Source organism: Arabidopsis lyrata, assembly GCF_000004255.2.
Source record: "Arabidopsis lyrata subsp. lyrata unplaced genomic scaffold ARALYscaffold_6, whole genome shotgun sequence".
NCBI classification, from domain to species: domain Eukaryota; kingdom Viridiplantae; phylum Streptophyta; class Magnoliopsida; order Brassicales; family Brassicaceae; genus Arabidopsis; species Arabidopsis lyrata.
In genome coordinates this window covers 22207241-22225400 of record NW_003302550.1, presented here as the reverse complement: position 1 = coordinate 22225400, position 18160 = coordinate 22207241, and the positions used below count along the sequence as shown (strand labels likewise).

General features: G+C 40.9%; 2 protein-coding genes, 1 long non-coding RNA gene and 1 pseudogene across 8 annotated transcripts; 2 read left to right on the top strand and 2 right to left on the bottom strand.

Annotated features, from left to right (window-relative positions):
* Positions 1-501: 501 nt before the first annotated feature.
* LOC9310856 (F-box/FBD/LRR-repeat protein At5g18770) lies at positions 502-2263 on the bottom strand. Its single transcript, XM_021022051.1, has 2 exons — positions 2074-2263; positions 502-1974 (listed from the first exon to the last, which is right to left on the bottom strand). Exons 1-2 carry the CDS (start codon positions 2115-2117, stop codon positions 1107-1109), a joined length of 912 nt encoding a protein of 303 aa, XP_020877710.1. The 5' UTR covers positions 2118-2263; the 3' UTR covers positions 502-1106.
* A 334-nt stretch (positions 2264-2597) lies between these two features.
* On the top strand, positions 2598-5211 carry LOC9310855 (origin of replication complex subunit 1B). The gene has a single exon (XM_021021980.1). The coding sequence runs from the start codon at positions 2646-2648 to the stop codon at positions 5109-5111; it is 2466 nt and encodes an 821-aa protein (XP_020877639.1). The 5' UTR covers positions 2598-2645; the 3' UTR covers positions 5112-5211.
* Positions 5212-5391: 180 nt separating this feature from the next.
* LOC110227539 lies at positions 5392-7813 on the top strand (annotated as a pseudogene).
* Positions 7814-9921: 2108 nt separating this feature from the next.
* Positions 9922-12394, bottom strand: LOC9308736. Of its 6 annotated transcripts, none has more exons than XR_002331248.1 (8): positions 12175-12393; positions 11983-12080; positions 11752-11884; positions 11608-11671; positions 11320-11520; positions 10916-11104; positions 10723-10811; positions 9922-10354 (listed from the first exon to the last, which is right to left on the bottom strand). It is a non-coding gene; the product is annotated as an uncharacterized LOC9308736 (long non-coding RNA). The 6 variants fall into 6 exon arrangements; XR_002331251.1 differs by having other exon boundaries at positions 11320-11457; XR_002331252.1 differs by having other exon boundaries at positions 10723-10797; positions 11320-11671; positions 12175-12394.
* Between the last annotated feature and the right edge of the window lie 5766 nt (positions 12395-18160).

Genomic DNA, 18160 nt, shown 5'->3' with positions numbered 1-18160 from the left:
GAAGGGATTCACCCTGAGAGACTATTTTTAGCAACACTGAACTTGGACAAGAATGTTAGATTCTCCAAAGATTCCGGGATTGAACCAGTAATACGGTTATTCGACCAATCAAGAACCTCTAAGCTTGTCATTTCTGAAAGCGAGCTAGGTATTGATTCTAGGGTCTTTGAATGAGACAGCTCGAGTTGTGAGACTCTGGAGCCTGGTTAAGCTTTTTGGGATCTTTCTTGTGAATGAGTTATTCGACAAATCCAAGTAGAAAAGATTGGTGAAACCATCGAACCAATTCGGGATAGCTCCAGTTAAATGGTTCCATGATAGATCCAATCCAACAGATGTAGATGTGTCAAAAAGTGTTATGGTATGGTTGTGGAATAAAAAAGTGTTATGGTATGGTTATAAACTTCCACAAACTTTTTCAACCAAAATTACAAAATTAAGAGGAATGCTTTAATTTCACTTAACTTGTTTTCTATCTAAATGTACAACCATTTTGCACCAAAGCATAGTTGCCAACTATGTCTATTTCGAACAATGTAATGCTTGAAGCCGACCGACCAGCAAGTTTAGTCATAGTTTTGCAGTATGAACCACTTTGTAATAACTTCAAATTGACACACACTAGAGCGTCTCGGAGAGTCAAAGAGATTTTTATAGAGACTAGGCTCTTGTTTCTCTCCGTGAGACAGATTCAAACGTAGAACAAGCTTCTTGAGAGATGTCGCGTTATCCAGAAAGTATCTAACTAGTTTCTTCTCTGTTGCTTTCTCCGTGATCGGGCTTTCCATTTCAACAGATTCAAGAGACGATACCAAACAAAAAGATAGCACAGTCGAAAGCTTAGTTACCACTGCCTCTGGATGATCATTAACTAATTCCTACAAAGATAAATCAACAAAACCAAACAAGACTAATGAGCAGATGAAGAAAACCTTTCTTAGGTAAGAATTGCAAAGTTTAAGCAAGTCATTACCAAGGTCAAGTGTTTCATATTCGGGCAGCTCTCAAGAACCATTGGCAATACTTCCAGAGAGGCATTTAAGAACATAGTAGCACGCATACGTGTCAAGTCACGAAATTTGGGTAGTGGGTTCATATGCTGGATACTATAGATTAACTGCCACCAAAGAGAAGAAGTCATAGAACATTTGATTGATTAAAAGTTTAAAACAATGGTAATGAAAAAGTTTATAGCTAATCATTAGTTTTATATATACCTTAAGAGTTTTGCATGAGAGGGTCATATCTCCAACGGTGGAAAAATTGTTGAGAAGATTATAGATGATATTTCTTTCCGATAAGGTATGACGCATTAGCTCAAAGTCGACATCGATATCAACCTTGACAGAGCCACTCATACTGATTATCTTCAAGAATCTTTTGAATTTGTAATCTATGAGACTCATATACTCAAGCCTCGGAGTATCAAACACAACTACATACCTAGAAAATGTAACACCTTCTAAGTACATAATCTTGAGATAAGGTAAGGAAAGAGACTCAAAATCAGTCAGCCTTGCAAAATGGAGCTTTAAGCATACCAAATTCTCACACACAGATTGGTTTAAGGGTATCTTAATGTTCCGAAATCCAAGCTTATTATCAACTTGCAAATGTTGGATCTTGTGCTTGATCACTCTACTTAAACACGGCTCGTAACGAGAAACATGATTTCCAGTGATTAACTTGAATTCACGTAAGTAGAATTCGATCTGGCAATTCAGAAACTTGTTGATGAAATCCACACAGGCTTTGTGATTCGGGAATTCAAACGTGTCTACTTCTAACCTCGGAACCCATTGCCAGAGAGTTCTCCATCTAGAGGACAAAACACTTGTCCAAACAGCTTCCCCAGTTGTAAGAAAGCTAAGTATATGACATAACAAAGATTCAGGTAATAAGCTTATCCTATCTTCTCCTCTGCTAATTCCTAGTTTCTTTTCAAGAAACCTAATTATGAGATGCAACCTGAAACTAATTTGATAAAAAAAGTGATACGATTATTACAAATTCTCAAAAGTAGATACACAAGATTGAGAACGTAAAGACGGATACGATCAAAGAGGAACTTACTGGTTTCTCGATTTTTTCAAATCCGACAAGCTGAGATCATTCATTTAGCCTCTATCTTCTGTTCCTGATGGTGTTATCGAGTAAATCGTCTCCCTATAATTTTAGGGTTTTTAAATTACCGTAAGTTGCTAGAGTGCAACACAAGTTATAGGTTTTCTCTAACAACAAGAGCAAAGCTTCTACATAAAAGCCCTAGTTACAAACATAGAAGATATATCATATCATGTAGTTGTGTTTGGTATTTTGAATAAAACTTTTTTAAGAAATATCAAACAAAAAAGCATAACTTTACGAAAAACTATGTTTTTGATTATAAACCAAAATTGGCCCAGTTATTTTAAAAACATAACTTTACGAAAGACTATGTTTTTGGTTATTAAGCCCAACAATATTCAGCCCAAAGTCAAACCCTTTTCTCGCAGATGCGATTATGCGAAGAAGAAAGTGTCCGCCACCTTTTCCCGCCAACTTTCTCTCTCTACCTCCCTCTTCTTCATCATCTTCATCTTCTTCTTCTTCTTTTTCTTCAATCTCTCTTCATTCTTCAGCCAGAACCCTAGCTTAGACCATCCATGGCTTCGACTCCAAGAGCAAAAACCTTCAAATCCCCAACCAAAACACCGACTAACATCTATCGCAAATCGTATCTATCACCATCTTCAACCTCACTCACTCCTCAAACCCCAGAAACTCTAACTCCTCTTCGTAGATCCGCTCGTCATGTTTCTCGAAAAATCGATCTGGGAAATGACCCAATCGATGTTCCAGGAAGAGAATCAATCGAAGAAATGAATCTAATTCGAAAACGAGAACGAGCGCCGAGAAAACCAACCACTGATGTTGTTCCAGAGAAGTCGACGAAATCAGAAACTCCGAAGAAGAAGAAGAAGATCGATTCGGAAGTTTCCTTCTCTCCTGTTTCTCCAATTCGATCTGAGACGATTAAGAAGACGATTAAGAAGAGAGTTTATTACAATAAAGTCGAATTCGATGAAACCGAATTCGAAATCGGTGATGATGTTTATCTTAAGAGAAGAGAAGACGCGAATTCAGATGAAGAAGAAGATCCAGAAATTGAAGATTGTCAGATTTGTTTCAAATCGGATACTAACATAATGATTGAGTGTGATGATTGTTTAGGTGGATTTCATTTGAAATGCTTGAAACCGCCGTTGAAGGAAGTTCCTGAAGGTGATTGGATCTGTCAATTTTGTGAGGTTAAAAAGTCAGGTCAAACAACACTTGTGGTTCCTAAGCCACCGGAAGGGAAGAAATTAGCGAGAACGATGAGGGAGAAGCTTCTTTCCGGTGATTTATGGGCGGCTCGAATCGAGAAGTTGTGGAAAGAAGTTGATGATGATGGTTGTGTGTATTGGATTAGAGCTCGTTGGTATATGATACCTGAAGAGACGGTTTCAGGGCGTCAACCGCATAATTTGAAGCGCGAGCTTTATTTGACGAATGATTTTGCTGATGTAGAGATGGAATGTATTCTTAGGCATTGTTTTGTCAAGTGTCCTAAGGAGTTTTCGAAGGCGAGTAATGATGGTGATGATGTGTTTTTGTGTGAGTATGAGTATGATGTGCATTGGCGTAGTTTTAAGCGTTTGGCCGAATTGGCTGATGGAGATTCGGATAGTGATCAAGAGTGGAATGGTAGGAAAGAGGAGGAGATTGATGATAGTGATGAAGAGATGGAGTTTGATGACGAAGAAAGTGTTCGTGGGGTTTCGAAGAGTAAGCGAGGATGTTTAACGAGTGCAAGAGGAGGTGCGAATTCTCGTAAAGGGCGTTTCTTTGGGCTTGAGAAGGTGGGAGCAAAGCGGATTCCTGAACATGTGAGATGTCATAAGCAGACTGAGTTAGAAAAGGCGAAAGCTACTTTGTTGTTGGCTACACGTCCTAAGTCTCTTCCTTGTAGAAGCAAAGAAATGGAAGAGATCACTGCATTTATAAAAGGTTCAATCTCGGATGATCAGTGTTTAGGAAGATGTATGTATATTCATGGTGTTCCCGGGACTGGGAAGACTATTAGTGTATTATCGGTTATGAAGAATCTAAAGGCTGAGGTTGAAGAGGGAAGCGTTAGCCCATATTGCTTTGTGGAGATCAATGGTCTCAAATTGGCTTCACCTGAGAACATTTACAGCGTTATCTATGAAGCGTTGAGTGGTCATCGAGTCAGTTGGAAGAAAGCTCTACAGTCTTTAAATGAGAGGTTTGCAGAAGGAAAAAGGATTGGTAAAGAAGATGAGAAGCCTTGCATACTTCTCATCGACGAACTTGATCTTCTAGTAACTAGAAACCAGTCGGTTTTATACAATATTCTGGATTGGCCTACCAAGCCTAACTCCAAATTGGTTGTGTTGGGAATAGCAAACACGATGGATCTTCCAGAGAAGCTGCTTCCTCGGATTTCAAGCCGAATGGGTATACAAAGATTGTGTTTCGGTCCTTATAACCACACTCAGCTACAAGAAATCATTTCTACAAGGTTGAAAGGAATCAATGCTTTTGAGAAGACAGCTATTGAATTTGCTTCGAGAAAAGTAGCTGCTATTTCAGGAGATGCAAGACGTGCGCTTGAGATATGCAGGCGAGCTGCAGAAGTAGCGGATTACCGTCTAAAGACTAACAAAACTGCAAAGAATCAGCTGGTAATTATGGCAGATGTTGAAACAGCTATTCAAGAGATGTTTCAGGCACCTCATATTCAAGTTATGAAGAGCGTATCGAAACTGAGTAAGATCTTCTTGACGGCTATGGTTCACGAGCTTTACAAAACAGGAATGGCAGAGACAACATTTGACCGAGTAGCAACGACAGTATCATCTATTTGCTTAACCAATGGAGAAGCTTTTCCAGGTTGGGACATTCTTCTCAAAATCGGTTGCGATCTTGGTGAATGTAGAATCATTCTCTGTGAACCTGGAGAGAAGCATAGATTGCAGAAGCTGCAGCTGAATTTTCCAAGTGATGATGTTGCTTTTGCATTGAAAGACAACAAGGATCTTCCATGGCTGGCCAATTACTTGTGAGTTTTTTCTGTTTATTGAATCATTTATCATCTCGACTTGTATCTGTTTCTGAAATGTGTCATGTATTCTTTGTTTGTTAAATTACATACAAAATTGTATTTTTTCGAAAGAGGATATTTATTTTTACGAACTATAGTGTTGAATGGTATATCATTGTATGCGTATATTTTTGGAAAATGTTTATTGTTAATGAAAGACTACCACTTCAAAAGTCTGATAATATATATAAATACAACTATGAATTTTATAAGAGCATCGTTGAGATTAACGAGAGAAGACTTTTGAGAGATAAAGAAACGTGAAAGGAGCATTTCAGATCCAACTTCTTCTTCTTCTCCTTCTTCTTATCTCGTTGTATAGGACCATGGATTCTGAGGGAGTGTCACTACGTACCCATCCACGCGCATCTTATGATGCCTTGGACTGATCTAAGGAGAGGTGATTGTTGTGGACGCTTGGAAGTTATCAGTGATGGTTACTATTGCAAAACCTGCGATTTTTTCGTTCACAAGAAATGTGGTGAGTTCTCAGAATATATCGAGCATCCATCTCACTCTAGTCATACTCTTCAGCTTGAAAGCTATCCAGTTTTTGATTGCAAGTTATGTGGAAGGAACAGAGATTGAAGGTACTTTGTTCAGAATCTCTTTTGTTGTGAGATTTGTGACTTCACGATGGATCTATATTGTGCCAAGTACCCACCACCAGAGGCTATTGACATTTCTGAGACACATCACCACAGGCTCACCCTTCTCAAGGAGGTAATCGAGTTCGAGTGTGATGCTAAATGTGGTATTGATGGTTATGGGTTTCCATACAAATTTCATGAATGTGATTTAGCTTTCCATGTGGATTGTGTATGGCACCCATCAAAGTTAAAATACCCGTTAGAGGTAAACCACTCTTCCCATTCCTTACACCTCTTAAGCTTCTCATGGGTAGATCACCCGAATATTCTGATGGAAAATGTCGTCTTTGCGGATTGAAGGTTGATGAATTCTTTTATCATTGTTCTTCTTGTAACTTCACCTTGGATATGCGTAGTGTTTTAAATCCACCACAACAATCTCTTTTGGATTTGATTCTTTTACATGTAATGCTTGTGGGCTGAAGGGAGATCGAAGCCCTTACAAATGTTGTCAATGTGATTTCATGATCCACAAAGACTGTCTAGCCCTGCCACGCCTCATAAACATTAATCGGCATGATCACCGTGTTTCTCGAACTTCTCTTGTTGGTGTTGTGAATTCTGTATGTGGAGTTTGCCACCAGAAGGTTGATTGGACATGGGGAGGTTATTCTTGTCAGCGGTGTCCTAGCTATATCGTTCATTCGAAATGTGCTACTAGAGAAGATGTGTGGAACGGGAAAGAACTCGAAGGAGTACTTGAAGAAACAGAAGATGTAGAACCGTATGTGGTAATAGATGAAAACACAATACAACATTTTAGCCACACAGAGCATTACCTAAGACTCCACGTTTATGGTGTTCTATGTGACGAAAACAAGCGGTGCAGCGCATGCACCCATCCCATCTGTCTCCAATCCTTCTACGGTTGTATGGATTGTGACTTCATTCTCCATCAAAACTGCGCTGGATTTCTTAGAAAGAAATGGCACGTGCTACACAATGAACGTCTTACATTAGTCACAAACGAAGCTGACTCCTTTTTTTGTGATGCTTGTTATAGAATCTCCAACGGTTTCAGGTACCAGAATGATGGTAGGAACTTTGATGTTCTGTGCACTTCAATTTCTGAGCCATTTATCCATCCAAGTCATCCCTATCATCCCTTATATTACAATTCAACAGAGGAAGACAAATTCTGCAATGGTTGTAACAGAGTGGAATATAGAATGCTCGGGTGCATTGAAAATGGTTGTAATTTTTTTATATGTTTTGGATGTGCCACTTTACCACAAGTGGTAAAGCATAGGGTGGACGATCATCCGCTATCACTATGCTATGGCGAAAAAGCAAGGGGTAAATACTGGTGTGACATCTGTGAAAAAGAAACCAATCCAGAGACATGGTTCTACACATGTAAAGATCACCGGGCTAGTTTGCATAAAGAGTGTGTACTCGGAGAGTTTTCAGGGCTCATGCCAGGAAGCACAGTAAAGGATTCAATCGGATCATATGAGGTCGTGCTTAATAATAGTGTGTTTCGCGCATTATGTAGGAAGTGTATGTTACATTGCATTGACTCACGTTGCATTTACCCTATTGTGCTGAAAATGCTTGGAACATTAGATACATACTATTGCTCTTTTTGGTGTACATAACTCGAAGGTGGCTAACGAGTGGAGATCTCTAATGCACGGAGTGATGATAAATCGTTAAAAGCCAATAAATGAATAAGTATGTTAAGCAAGATTTTGTTTTTCAGATTTCTGTACTAGCGAGTTCATTTCCATTATGAGTTAATTTCGTTAATGTACTATTTATTGTGCCTAACGTTTTCAGCCTTTCGTTTTCTATATAATCTCACCTTAAAAAGTAAAAACAAAGAACACAAAACACAATGCATAGATGAAGATGTATCCATCATGGAACAAGACTCAAAATGAAATAGCGATAAGCGAAGATTAAGATGTATCCAACTATGGAACAAGACTCATAACCAAAGGTTTGAAATTAAGTCTAGTGTAGTGTTTGTCCCACCAAAATCCAATTGTATCGCCTGTTTTGAATTGTCTTCTGTCAAGAATCGTACTCCAACCAAAGGAAACTGTTCGATTTCTAGTAAATCTGCTGGAAACGTTATTGTATCATCTGAACCTGTCAACGTTATTGGGATGCTCCATGTTTTGTTGTGATCCAACTTTGCCATTTTGTGTGTAATCAAGAGACACAAGAATCTGTACAAAAAAATTGGTTGTTATAATAAACTTTTGAAGGTTTATGTGAGGCTTGCTTATGTGTTAAAGACTATTTATAAGATTTTATGCACGGGTGATTGTAATTATGAATTCATGAATATCATCACTACAGTCATTATCATTTTTAATTTACAAGCATGATTGTCATTAGATTCACTTGATTCTGCAATAGTTACATATAATAATTTCTACAGTCATTTATCATTTTTGAATACTTTTACAGTCATTATTATGTTTTAAGATTATTATATCTGACTTAAAATTATTCAAACAAAATTGTTAATTTCAGAATTCATTTCTGCAATAGTAAGATATAATAATCTTAAATGATAATGAATTTGATTGACAAAAAAAAAATGATAATGAATTTAAGATTATTTCAAATCATGATTGTAAATTGAAAATGATAAAGAACTTAATGGAAATCATGAAAGAAAATTTTCAGCCACAAATTGAGAAGATAAAAATTCACTATCATTTTTAATTACTAATAGTTTAGTTCCGTTGAATTAAATTTAGAGGAAATTTATTAGCCTTAACCCAAGTCCAAAGAACTCTCTTTCTGAAACAGAGGATTATAGTCAAGCCATATATAAAGACATTTGTACCCCTCTTGACTCACTTTATAAATATCACTGCGTCTTCCTCATTTCTCGTCCCCACGACGGCTAGGGTTTTTTCAGAATCTGTGAACAAGTATTGTCTTACTTTTTTGGGAATCTTTGTGTGTTAGAGGGCTTATATGTAACAAGAAAAAGGGTTAAAAATTTAAATGCAATCTTGAATATTCCTTAACCTCTCATAGCTCTTCACATTTTCGTTTCTTTTTGTTTAAAATTTTGTATCCTTCTAATTTGTGTAATCTTATTATTTATTGGAGAAGGGAGAGAAGAAGAAAATGGGAAGAGAAAATGCCATTTTTAGAGAGCCTTCTCTTATATTAAAAAAAACAATGAAGGCACTTTCGAGGCAATCTCTGTTCTCAAGCTCATGAGCAGTCTTTGTTTCTTTAAACAATGCCTATATTATTTAATAATTCTATCAGTTTACTTTGAGTATTAATTAGTTTACTTTGATGATTAATTAATGAAAAAGATTCTGGAAACTCCTTAATAAAAATTAATGGAATTTGAGAAATGAAGATTTATGTAAAGGTTCTGTGTTAAGGATACTAGGTGAATACCCGCACGTAGTTTAATTGTTACGATTTTTTTAAAAAATTTACTTTTTTACGTAACATTATTTTATATAAATTATATTATGTGTTATGTTTGACAAAAAAAAAAAAGTAGTATGTTTTATATCATATATTGCATAGAATCAAAAATAGATACACGGAAAAATTTTTAAAATGCGAAAGCAATTTTTATCAAAAAATAAATTTAAAGCGGATACGTTTTGGAAGTGTTCATTATATGTATGTATTGAAGATATATTAGTAAAATTAAAATTAAAGATATATGTACGTTAATTTCTAATTTTAGAGTGATGATTTTTTTTTAATTTTGTTAGTTATATATTCTTGTGTTCAAAAAAAGATACTATTAATCTCCAGAGTGGGTTAATTTTTAACCTTTGATGAAAAACAAAGATTAAACAAAACAGAGCCAAAAAGATCATAACAGAGGGTAGGTGACTAAACAAAACTGAGCCAAAAAGAAACGTGGAGGAAGAGACTTCGCCTCCTTAAACCGCCGGAAACAGTATCACGATTCACGATTTTAACTTATGAAATCGTATGCTCCCGCAGCTTTTCCAATCGTAATTTTTTGGGAATCGCTTCCGATTCCGAAGCCAGAATCCTAACTTCGCCGTCGCTTCCATGATAGTATCAACTATAGCCGAATGCATTATATGTAAAATAGATATAACTTATAAAATTGTTCTAAAAGAAATCAAGCTATACCGGTCAAGTTAACAAACCAAAGGTTCAGAATCCGAAGCTCTTAACTAAAGGAGAAAATGTTAGTCATAATAATAGGAATACACCATAATTTCAAAAGAACCATGCATGGATTTAGATCACTTAGTTTCTACACATATATACGAAGCAGATACTAACAAAAGAGGTGGGGTGTTTAATTATATTCCAAAAGCACAAACTCTTTATAAACATTCATGGGAGCTTGCGTTTGAGAGTTTTGATCTCCTTCGTTTTCTCCAGTCCCCACGCATTTTAATGGGTGCCATGCTAGATCCTTGAGGGGTTTCTGCCATTTCGAGCAAAGCATGGCCTATTCCAACTCGACGTTTTCCCCACTCAATCTCTATTTGCATACTTTTAAGAAGTGCTTTTTATCAACTTCTCCCATCCTCTTTCCTCCGATCGTGGATCCATCAATCGATAAATCTCTTAGTCCCTGTAAAACCATATGTAAAACCCACAAAACATATATGAGCACACTAACATGAAACATAATTATAGCATACATGGAATAGGTCATAAGTACTTATATCTAAAAGTTCGGCCAGTTTTGTAACAAAACTTTTGTTAATAGACAGGAAGACAAAACTCCCATTGCAAGAAACCATTAAAATTTTTTGTGAAATGCTAGACATCCCTGATCCTAAGCTCTATAAGTCAAGTTTGTTTTACATTTTCATTTAGATTTTTCAAAGAAAACTGTTTTCAGTAAACCTTATCTTTTCAGATATTTTTTTCTTATTCATTTTTCTTAACCTTTAACTAAAAAAAGAAGAAGACATAATGCAAATGAGATTGGAGTACCCGCTCCAAAATCCATGACCATGATAAGCCTTTGATAGCTCCTTCTTGCTTGATCTATCCTTTAATCTTGAGAGACTACCACATAAATTCTTATGTGGAACACATCAACAAGTTTAACATAAATATAGTAATGCTCAATAGTCATACTCGAAACTCATGTATTTGATTACCCATTCTTTTCAATTATCTTTACCTTGGTCTGCTTTGCATAATCTTTTAGTTCAATTGAGTCTAACGGCGCTCTGCGATAAGCTCTTACACGAGACTGATCTTGAACAAGAGCTTGCATACACGTGGGTGTGACGGCTGCTTGTTTCCTAACTTGTTTGCCACGGAATTGCTTGACTTGGCACAACATCTTTTAATACTCTATACACCAATCCTGCCAAGGGAAAGAGAACAAATACCAAACTTTTAGATGCTAGAATCAGAGACAAAACAATGAACCATTTACAAGCAGACATGGATTAAATTTCTTTGTTTGAGGAAAACCTAAAAATCAACAAAGAGTTTATATACGGATCATTGAAGTTTATTACTTTTTAAAGAAAGTAAAACAACCATTGTAGCTTAAGAGTAAAGAGAAAAACAACAAACCATCGGGAAGAGCTTGGAAGAGAGCTGCAATGGCCGCGGTGAAAGGAACGTCCGCAGATCTGAGAGTTTGGAAGTTGTGTACTTGATTTGGTAGAGAAGTCTTACTTTTTTTCTTCCTTTTTGGACATAAGACATCCTCTACGTTTGATTTGGTCAAAGAAAACCTATGAGAAATGTTCTACGTTTCTGAAAGCTTATCAACTACAATCCACAGTGAACACAAATCAATCGTACACCAAATTTCATATAATTCCAATAAGAGAATAGAGCAAACTGCAAACGTAATACCTCGTTGATAGCTAACATATGTCCATTACTTATCTTTACCTTCTTCTGCATCCTTAAGAAGTACCTGAATCAAAACACATAGAAGAAAAATTCTTCAAACAACGATTTAGTTATGAGATTGATTTATAATAAAACTATACTAACCAGAACTTGGATTTGGTAAGAACCTCGTTCGTCTGTCCAGAGCTTCATCATGTAAATCTTCGGCTGCTCATTCTTCTCCGTCGGGAGAGCTCTTACGACGATTTCGTACTGGTGAAGCTGCAAGTAAAAAGCTCTTGACAGAATTGCTGAAATTAGATAATGGTAAACAACAATGCGCTAAATTGGAAGCAGTGGAAGTAAGAACTCCGGCTAGATTTAACGAGATTTTACCCTGAAAACACCCATTTTCGTTTTCGTCGATGATTGAATCCTCCAAAAGACGCAAACCCTCTCTTATTATACGAAACAAATTCGTCATTTGTTCACTTCTGTGCCAAGGATAAAAATGAGGAATCCAATTATCCACACATATATCAAGTTGCCAGCGCTAAATATATGAAGAATAAGAGGAAATCGACTAACCTGTGAGTCAAATTTCATGGAGGCATATTGCAGTCAAAGCTATTGCAAGATTTATGCATATGCTTACTTGATTATCCACTTCGATTACACTGAGTGGAAAAAAATTTCGGAGAGGGAGTTGTATGGTTGTTAAGAGTTATGATTTGATGTATTTGCTTGTAGAGACAATCGTTAAGATGCTGAACCTAATAACCCTAAGAATGAAGTGGAAACTGAAAAAACAACGAAACGGACCAAGTTACAGAACTCTGAGCGTCACTTTTTGTGAGCCACGTGGCATTCTCCTGTTTGCTGATGTGTCACTCTACAGGAGAGAGTTAAGCTTCTTTCATATATATGATTTGTATGTATAACATAACACGATATAAGTTGTGTTGCACGGTCATTGTAATTTACTAGTTTAGGACTATAAAGAGATACGATTTTCTTCATGAATGTCATTACTTCAATAGATTCTCTACTAATTGAACCCTTCCTATTCAACAAAAACAGAGTAATTGTTGATCCTCAAAATCACACAAGTACGTATTCGGAGTCTTAAGGGTGAAAGAAGAATCTCTTATTTTAAAGAACGAGCCGACAATTACAAAAATAGACGAGCTAAAAACTTAGAGTACGAGCCGAGCCGCAAAGTGCTATGACGGTTGTATGATATTCTCTGTAAAAGCGGTTATTCGGGATCCCTGTACAATCATTCTTTTTTGCCATTTATAGGGTGCGGAAGTAGGGTACACTGTTCGTGCGAAATGTCCTTTCTGCCCTTTGGTCGGTGGAAAATTGGGTCTGGGCCTTCCTTTGGCTTCTGCTAAGCCACAGGGGAGCGTGGGCCCGTTGAAGGGTTTAGGCCCGTTAAGGGGTTTGGGTCCGAGCCCAAAACCCACCATCAACAGTAGCCCCCCAACCCTAGTGCGTAGTGATGACGCGGCTAGGGTTGCAATCATTTCGCCGTTATCGTTTCGACTTCTTTCGCGTATTCTCGAGGCGCGTGTGATGGACGCCCTCTTCTGATTCGTCCATTGCCGCTCCCGAGGCATTGAAAAACGGGTCGTTCGCGTGTTGTAGGCGGCGAAGGTGTGATGATTACGCCATTCTTCGAGGCGCAATGATAACGCGGTTTTTCTTCGACCGACTCCCTCTATAAATACTCTCCCCCTTCTCATTTCTCTCATTTTTCCTCCGCACCAACAAAAGGTATTTTTCTCCGTTCTCTCTCTTCTTTTCTTCCATTCGTCGTTTTCCTTTTCCGATAATGTCTTCTAGTTCCGGTTCCTGGGATTCTTTCTCCGATCACCGTCAGTCTCGTACTACCGAGGACTCCGCTGTCCAATCTGTCGACCGTTTTCTGAACGAGTCGCCTGATAGTCGTCGCGGTCGAAGATCTAGATCTGCCAGTACGTCGGCGTCGTCTGTTGTGAGGAGTTCGGCATATGCTGCGGAGTTGCACCGTCGCGAGCTCTTATGTCGAACAGGGGATGCCGGGCCGAGCGCCACTACCAGACCTGTCACGACTATGTATCTTCGTGACGAGGATAGCAACGCGGCGTTTTCGGACGAAGACGACGTCCCATTAATTAGACGAAAGACTGCTTTAGCTAGAGCGGGCCCATCTGGCGGTGTGGCGTCTACGATTCCAGTTCGCCTGGATAACGTTCCCGTTCAACCAAGGGGTCCGGCGCCTGGTGTTGCGGATTATCTTCGCCCGTCGTCTTCGACGGAGGAATCGATCGAGCTTTCGCTCAGCTTCTGTGACGCCCCGGCTAATCTCGTCACGATGGTTCCAAGTGCTTCGGATCGACCTTGGACGGCTCTACCGGGTTATCTCTGCATCTACAAGAAGCATATCACCGATTGTGGGCTGACCTTCCCGATCCCTGCCTTCCTCTTACAGTACGCTTCGCGGCGACAGATGGCTTTTGCGCAACTATCCCCTGCTGCAATTCGAAACACCTACGGTCTGATCCGTCTAGCGGAGAGGTGCGGCGTCGAGCCTCGTTGTTCTTTGTAAGAGGAGTTGACGACAAAGAAGAATTTTGGGAAATCCAAGCCCGGCCTGGTGTATACCCAGTCTTCGCTGACCCCAAAGTTGGTCGTCGGTGCGAAGAGCAAGACCAACGATTGGCTTCGTTGATATTTCTTTGTTAAAGTTAATAATGAGTCCGCCGGGGACGTAGTGGTTACGAACTACCATGGGTGGACTGTTTCACCCGGTAGTTTGCTTATCCCTCCAAGGTCGATCCTTTATCGTCTGATTATTTTTCTAACTTGTTTTTCTTGTTTCTTTTCTTTTGTAGTTCGTTATCCCAAGATTTTCGATCCGTACCCTGAGAAGCTTCGCGACGACGTTCAGAAGATTCTAGCTGTGTGCCCGTATACTTGGCCCGGAGAAGAAGATCCTGTTCGTCGCCCTTCTTCAAAACCAAAAGGAAAGAGCCGAAGAGGAGGTTCTTTGAAAACAAAGAAGACTATCAAGAATCCAGGTTGGCTTCAATCCTTCCCTTAACTCCACTTTTTGGACGAGCGCGTATATTTATTTATATTCTTCGCAGCTCCTTTAAAGATTATGGGGAAGCTGAACGTTGACGCGGTGGGTGACTACTCGTCAAGATACAAGAAGAAGTCTGCTACGACGCCGGCGAAGATGTCTCGAGAAGAGGATGAGGCTATGGCCTTGGGGCAGCATCTTTCCTTAGCGGAATACGAGGCTAAGGAGAGGGAACGATGACCTTCAGGTCGTCAGGATAGGAAAGAAGATGACCGTCGTGATCGACACGGTCATGGTGTTGGCGGAGCCGATCGTTTGGACGTAAGATCCGACGTGGAGAGGGAGAGAAGGGAGAAGGAGGTGGCTGAGGCGCGGTCGGCTAAACTACCTATTGCCGAGACTTCTCAAGACGTGCCCTTAGGTGGCAGGGAGGTCGTTCTGTACGACGATCTTCAGGTTGAGCCGACCAGAAAGCGGGCTGCGGACGAGTCCGAGACGGTGCGTTCGGACCCGACCAAGAAACAAAGGACGGCCTGGGCCCCTGACTATAGGTGGCGTTGTGATTATAACGGGCGCGATGTTCATATCTCGACTGATTCCACATCCTGTGCGGAGCTGTTCCGCAAGCTTCACGTCGGTCCATCTCCTTTCTTCGAGCTCCAAGATATGTGGGAGAGAACGGCGTTCACTGACGCCGCGAAGAAGACCGTTGCGGTAATGCCTTAAGAACTTTACGCAATACTCTGTTGTTAAGTGTTTTGCTTTCTGACCGAGCTCTTACTTCTCTCTGTAAGCCATTGGCGCGATTGACAGGATGTCGTATATGTACGAGCGTCGCCTCCGCGTTGTTTCTGAGCAGAACACGGCCTCGAAGGATCACCAAAGGGCCTTGGCGGCCGAGACGAAGAGGGCCGATCAGGCGTCGAAGGGCCTGGAGAGTGCTAACTCAGAGGTGCAGCTTCTTCGCGAGGAGGTCGCCAAACTGAAGGAGGAACGTGATAACGCTCTTTCAGAACGGGAGCGTTGTCTTGAAGAGTTCTCAAAGTCCCGAGTTAACTTTAAGCACTTGGCCGAGCAATCACAAGCCGAGGAGGCAAGGCTTCGGGAGCGGCGCACCGAATACGCTCGTATTCACGTAACCAAGGCTCTCAAGGAGGCTGCCGACCAATTTCAGCAACGTCTCGACGGGATTCAGAGGCATTTCGCTACTAGGGACGCGGCGTATCCCAAGTTCCTCGATTATAATCAGGCGGTCGGGAGCGTTGCCCTATTGAAGACGCTGGCTGAAACTGGGGAGGTCGTCTTGAACTCCAAGGACGTGATCGAGAGGCTTGAAGCTGATGCGGAAGAGCTTAAGAATGAAGTCAATGCGTTCGACATTGCCGAGCTAGAGGAAGGCTGGAATGATGTCGGAAATCTCTTCATGGGACCTCTCGTCGTTGAGGAGTTTGCGCCTTTGGTTGAAGGTGTTAATGATGAAGTTGCTGTTGACGTCGAGGCCGTCGACCAAGTCGTTGGTGATGGTGACGTCCAGGTCGGGGATCCTCCTCAAGACGAGGCCGCGCCTTGAGATTCTTTGTTTATGTTTTTTTTTTAAGTTATTTGCCGCGTAGTCGTCTTTTGTAAGACTCTTGCCACTTCTGTTGGCTTTTCTTTTATTGACTATTTTATCGCTTTATTCTTGTGCGTATATTATCGAGGTCGTTTCGCGCAAGTTATTGAGGACGACCTCAATAACTTGGTCGATAATCGTGTTTGGGTTGGGTCCAAGACACTCGGTGGTACGACCTTCTAGGTCGTTCCGTGCAAGTTATTGGGGACGACCTCAATAACTTGGTCGATAATCGTGTTTGGGTTGGACCCAGAACAATTTTAGGTGCGACCTCCGGGGTCGGCTTATCCTGTTCGAATGATTAAAACGAGCGTGATTGCGATTTCGACCTCGGCTTTTGTGATCAGTCGTTTTAATCATGCGAGTACGGAACTCGGCTTTCATTCGATTAGACACCGGGCCAGGGTGCTAACGTAATTCGTTTCGTTTCTGTCTTTAAAAAGATAGATTTTATTAATATTTGCAGCTGTGCCTCGTAAACGAGGCTGCCTACGTACCCTCTGATCGGAGGGATCAAGCTGCTTGTAGTTCACATTACATAGTGAGGCGTCGGTAAGGCCGAGTTTCAGATGCATCGAATTCCATGTGCGGGGGACTTCGACGCTGGACATTGTGAGGAGTTCGTAGTCTCCGGGTCGGACGATCTTCGATATCTGATAGGGACCTTCCCAATTTGCGCCGAGCTTCCCGGCGTTGAGTTCGGCCGTGTTTTCGAACACTTTTTTGAGGATGAGGTCACCTTCGCTAAAATGCCGATTATGGACTTTCTTGTTGTAGTATTTCGCTGCGGCGAGTTGTTCGGTGGCGCTACGTGGGGTCATTCTGTATGACCACAGGACGCCGTCGAGTTCGTCTGTCCAATCTCCTTTTTTGGCTTCTAGCCGTTTCTTGAGTCTGGCGAGGATTGTTTTGTTTGTTGCCTCAGCCTGGCCGTTGCCTTGGGGGTAACGCGGCGTCGATTTGTTCAGGCGAATTCTCCAGCTAGCACAGAAATCTTCAAACTGTAGCGAAATAAACTACGAGCCGTTGTCCGTGATAATTTTGTACGGTAGGCCGTGCCGACAAATGATATATTTCCAAACGAATTCTTGTACGTCTTTGGCTTTGATCGTTGCATAGGATTCAGCTTCGACCCACTTGGTGAAGTAATCAGTCATGACGAGGATGAAGCGTTTTTGCCGCGAAGCTGGAAGTGGACCGACGATGTCCATGGCCCAACGCATGAAAAGATATGGCGCGGCACCAGCTTTCATTAGTTCGGTCGGCTGGTGGATGACGGGGGCATGCCGTTGGCATTGCTCGCACTTGAGCGTGTAGTTTTTACAATCCGAGATCATCGTCGGCCAGTAATAGCCGAGCTTTCTGATTTTGAGTGCAAGAGATCATCCTCCTGAATGGTTTCCACCTGCTCCCTCGTGTGTCTCTTTCATGACTTCTGCCGCGTCCGCCTTATGGAGGCAGCTGAGCACTGCCCCGGAGGCGTTGTACCGAAGTAAGCATTAGCGGTACAGAGTGTATTTTGACGATTTGGCGCGTAGACGCCGTGCTTCCCACTTGTCTACCGGAACCGTCCCATCTGACAGGAAATCGCGTATTTCGAGGCGCCAATCGTCAGGGTCGCTTATCGGATCTGGTGCGGCGCAGCTGCACACAAGGTTGACGGATTCGATCCCTTCAATGCTGGGGTGGTCGATGCTTTCGACTGGTATGACGCGGCGAAGGTCTGGGTCGGACGTTGAGGCTAGTGCTGCTAGGGCGTTTGCGGGAGCGTTATCTCCCCGTGGTATCTTGGTTAGCTCAAATTCTGTGAATTGTTTGGACAGACGCTGGACGACCTTGAGATATGCGTCCATTCTATCATTTCTTGCTTCGTAGTCGCCGCTATATTGACT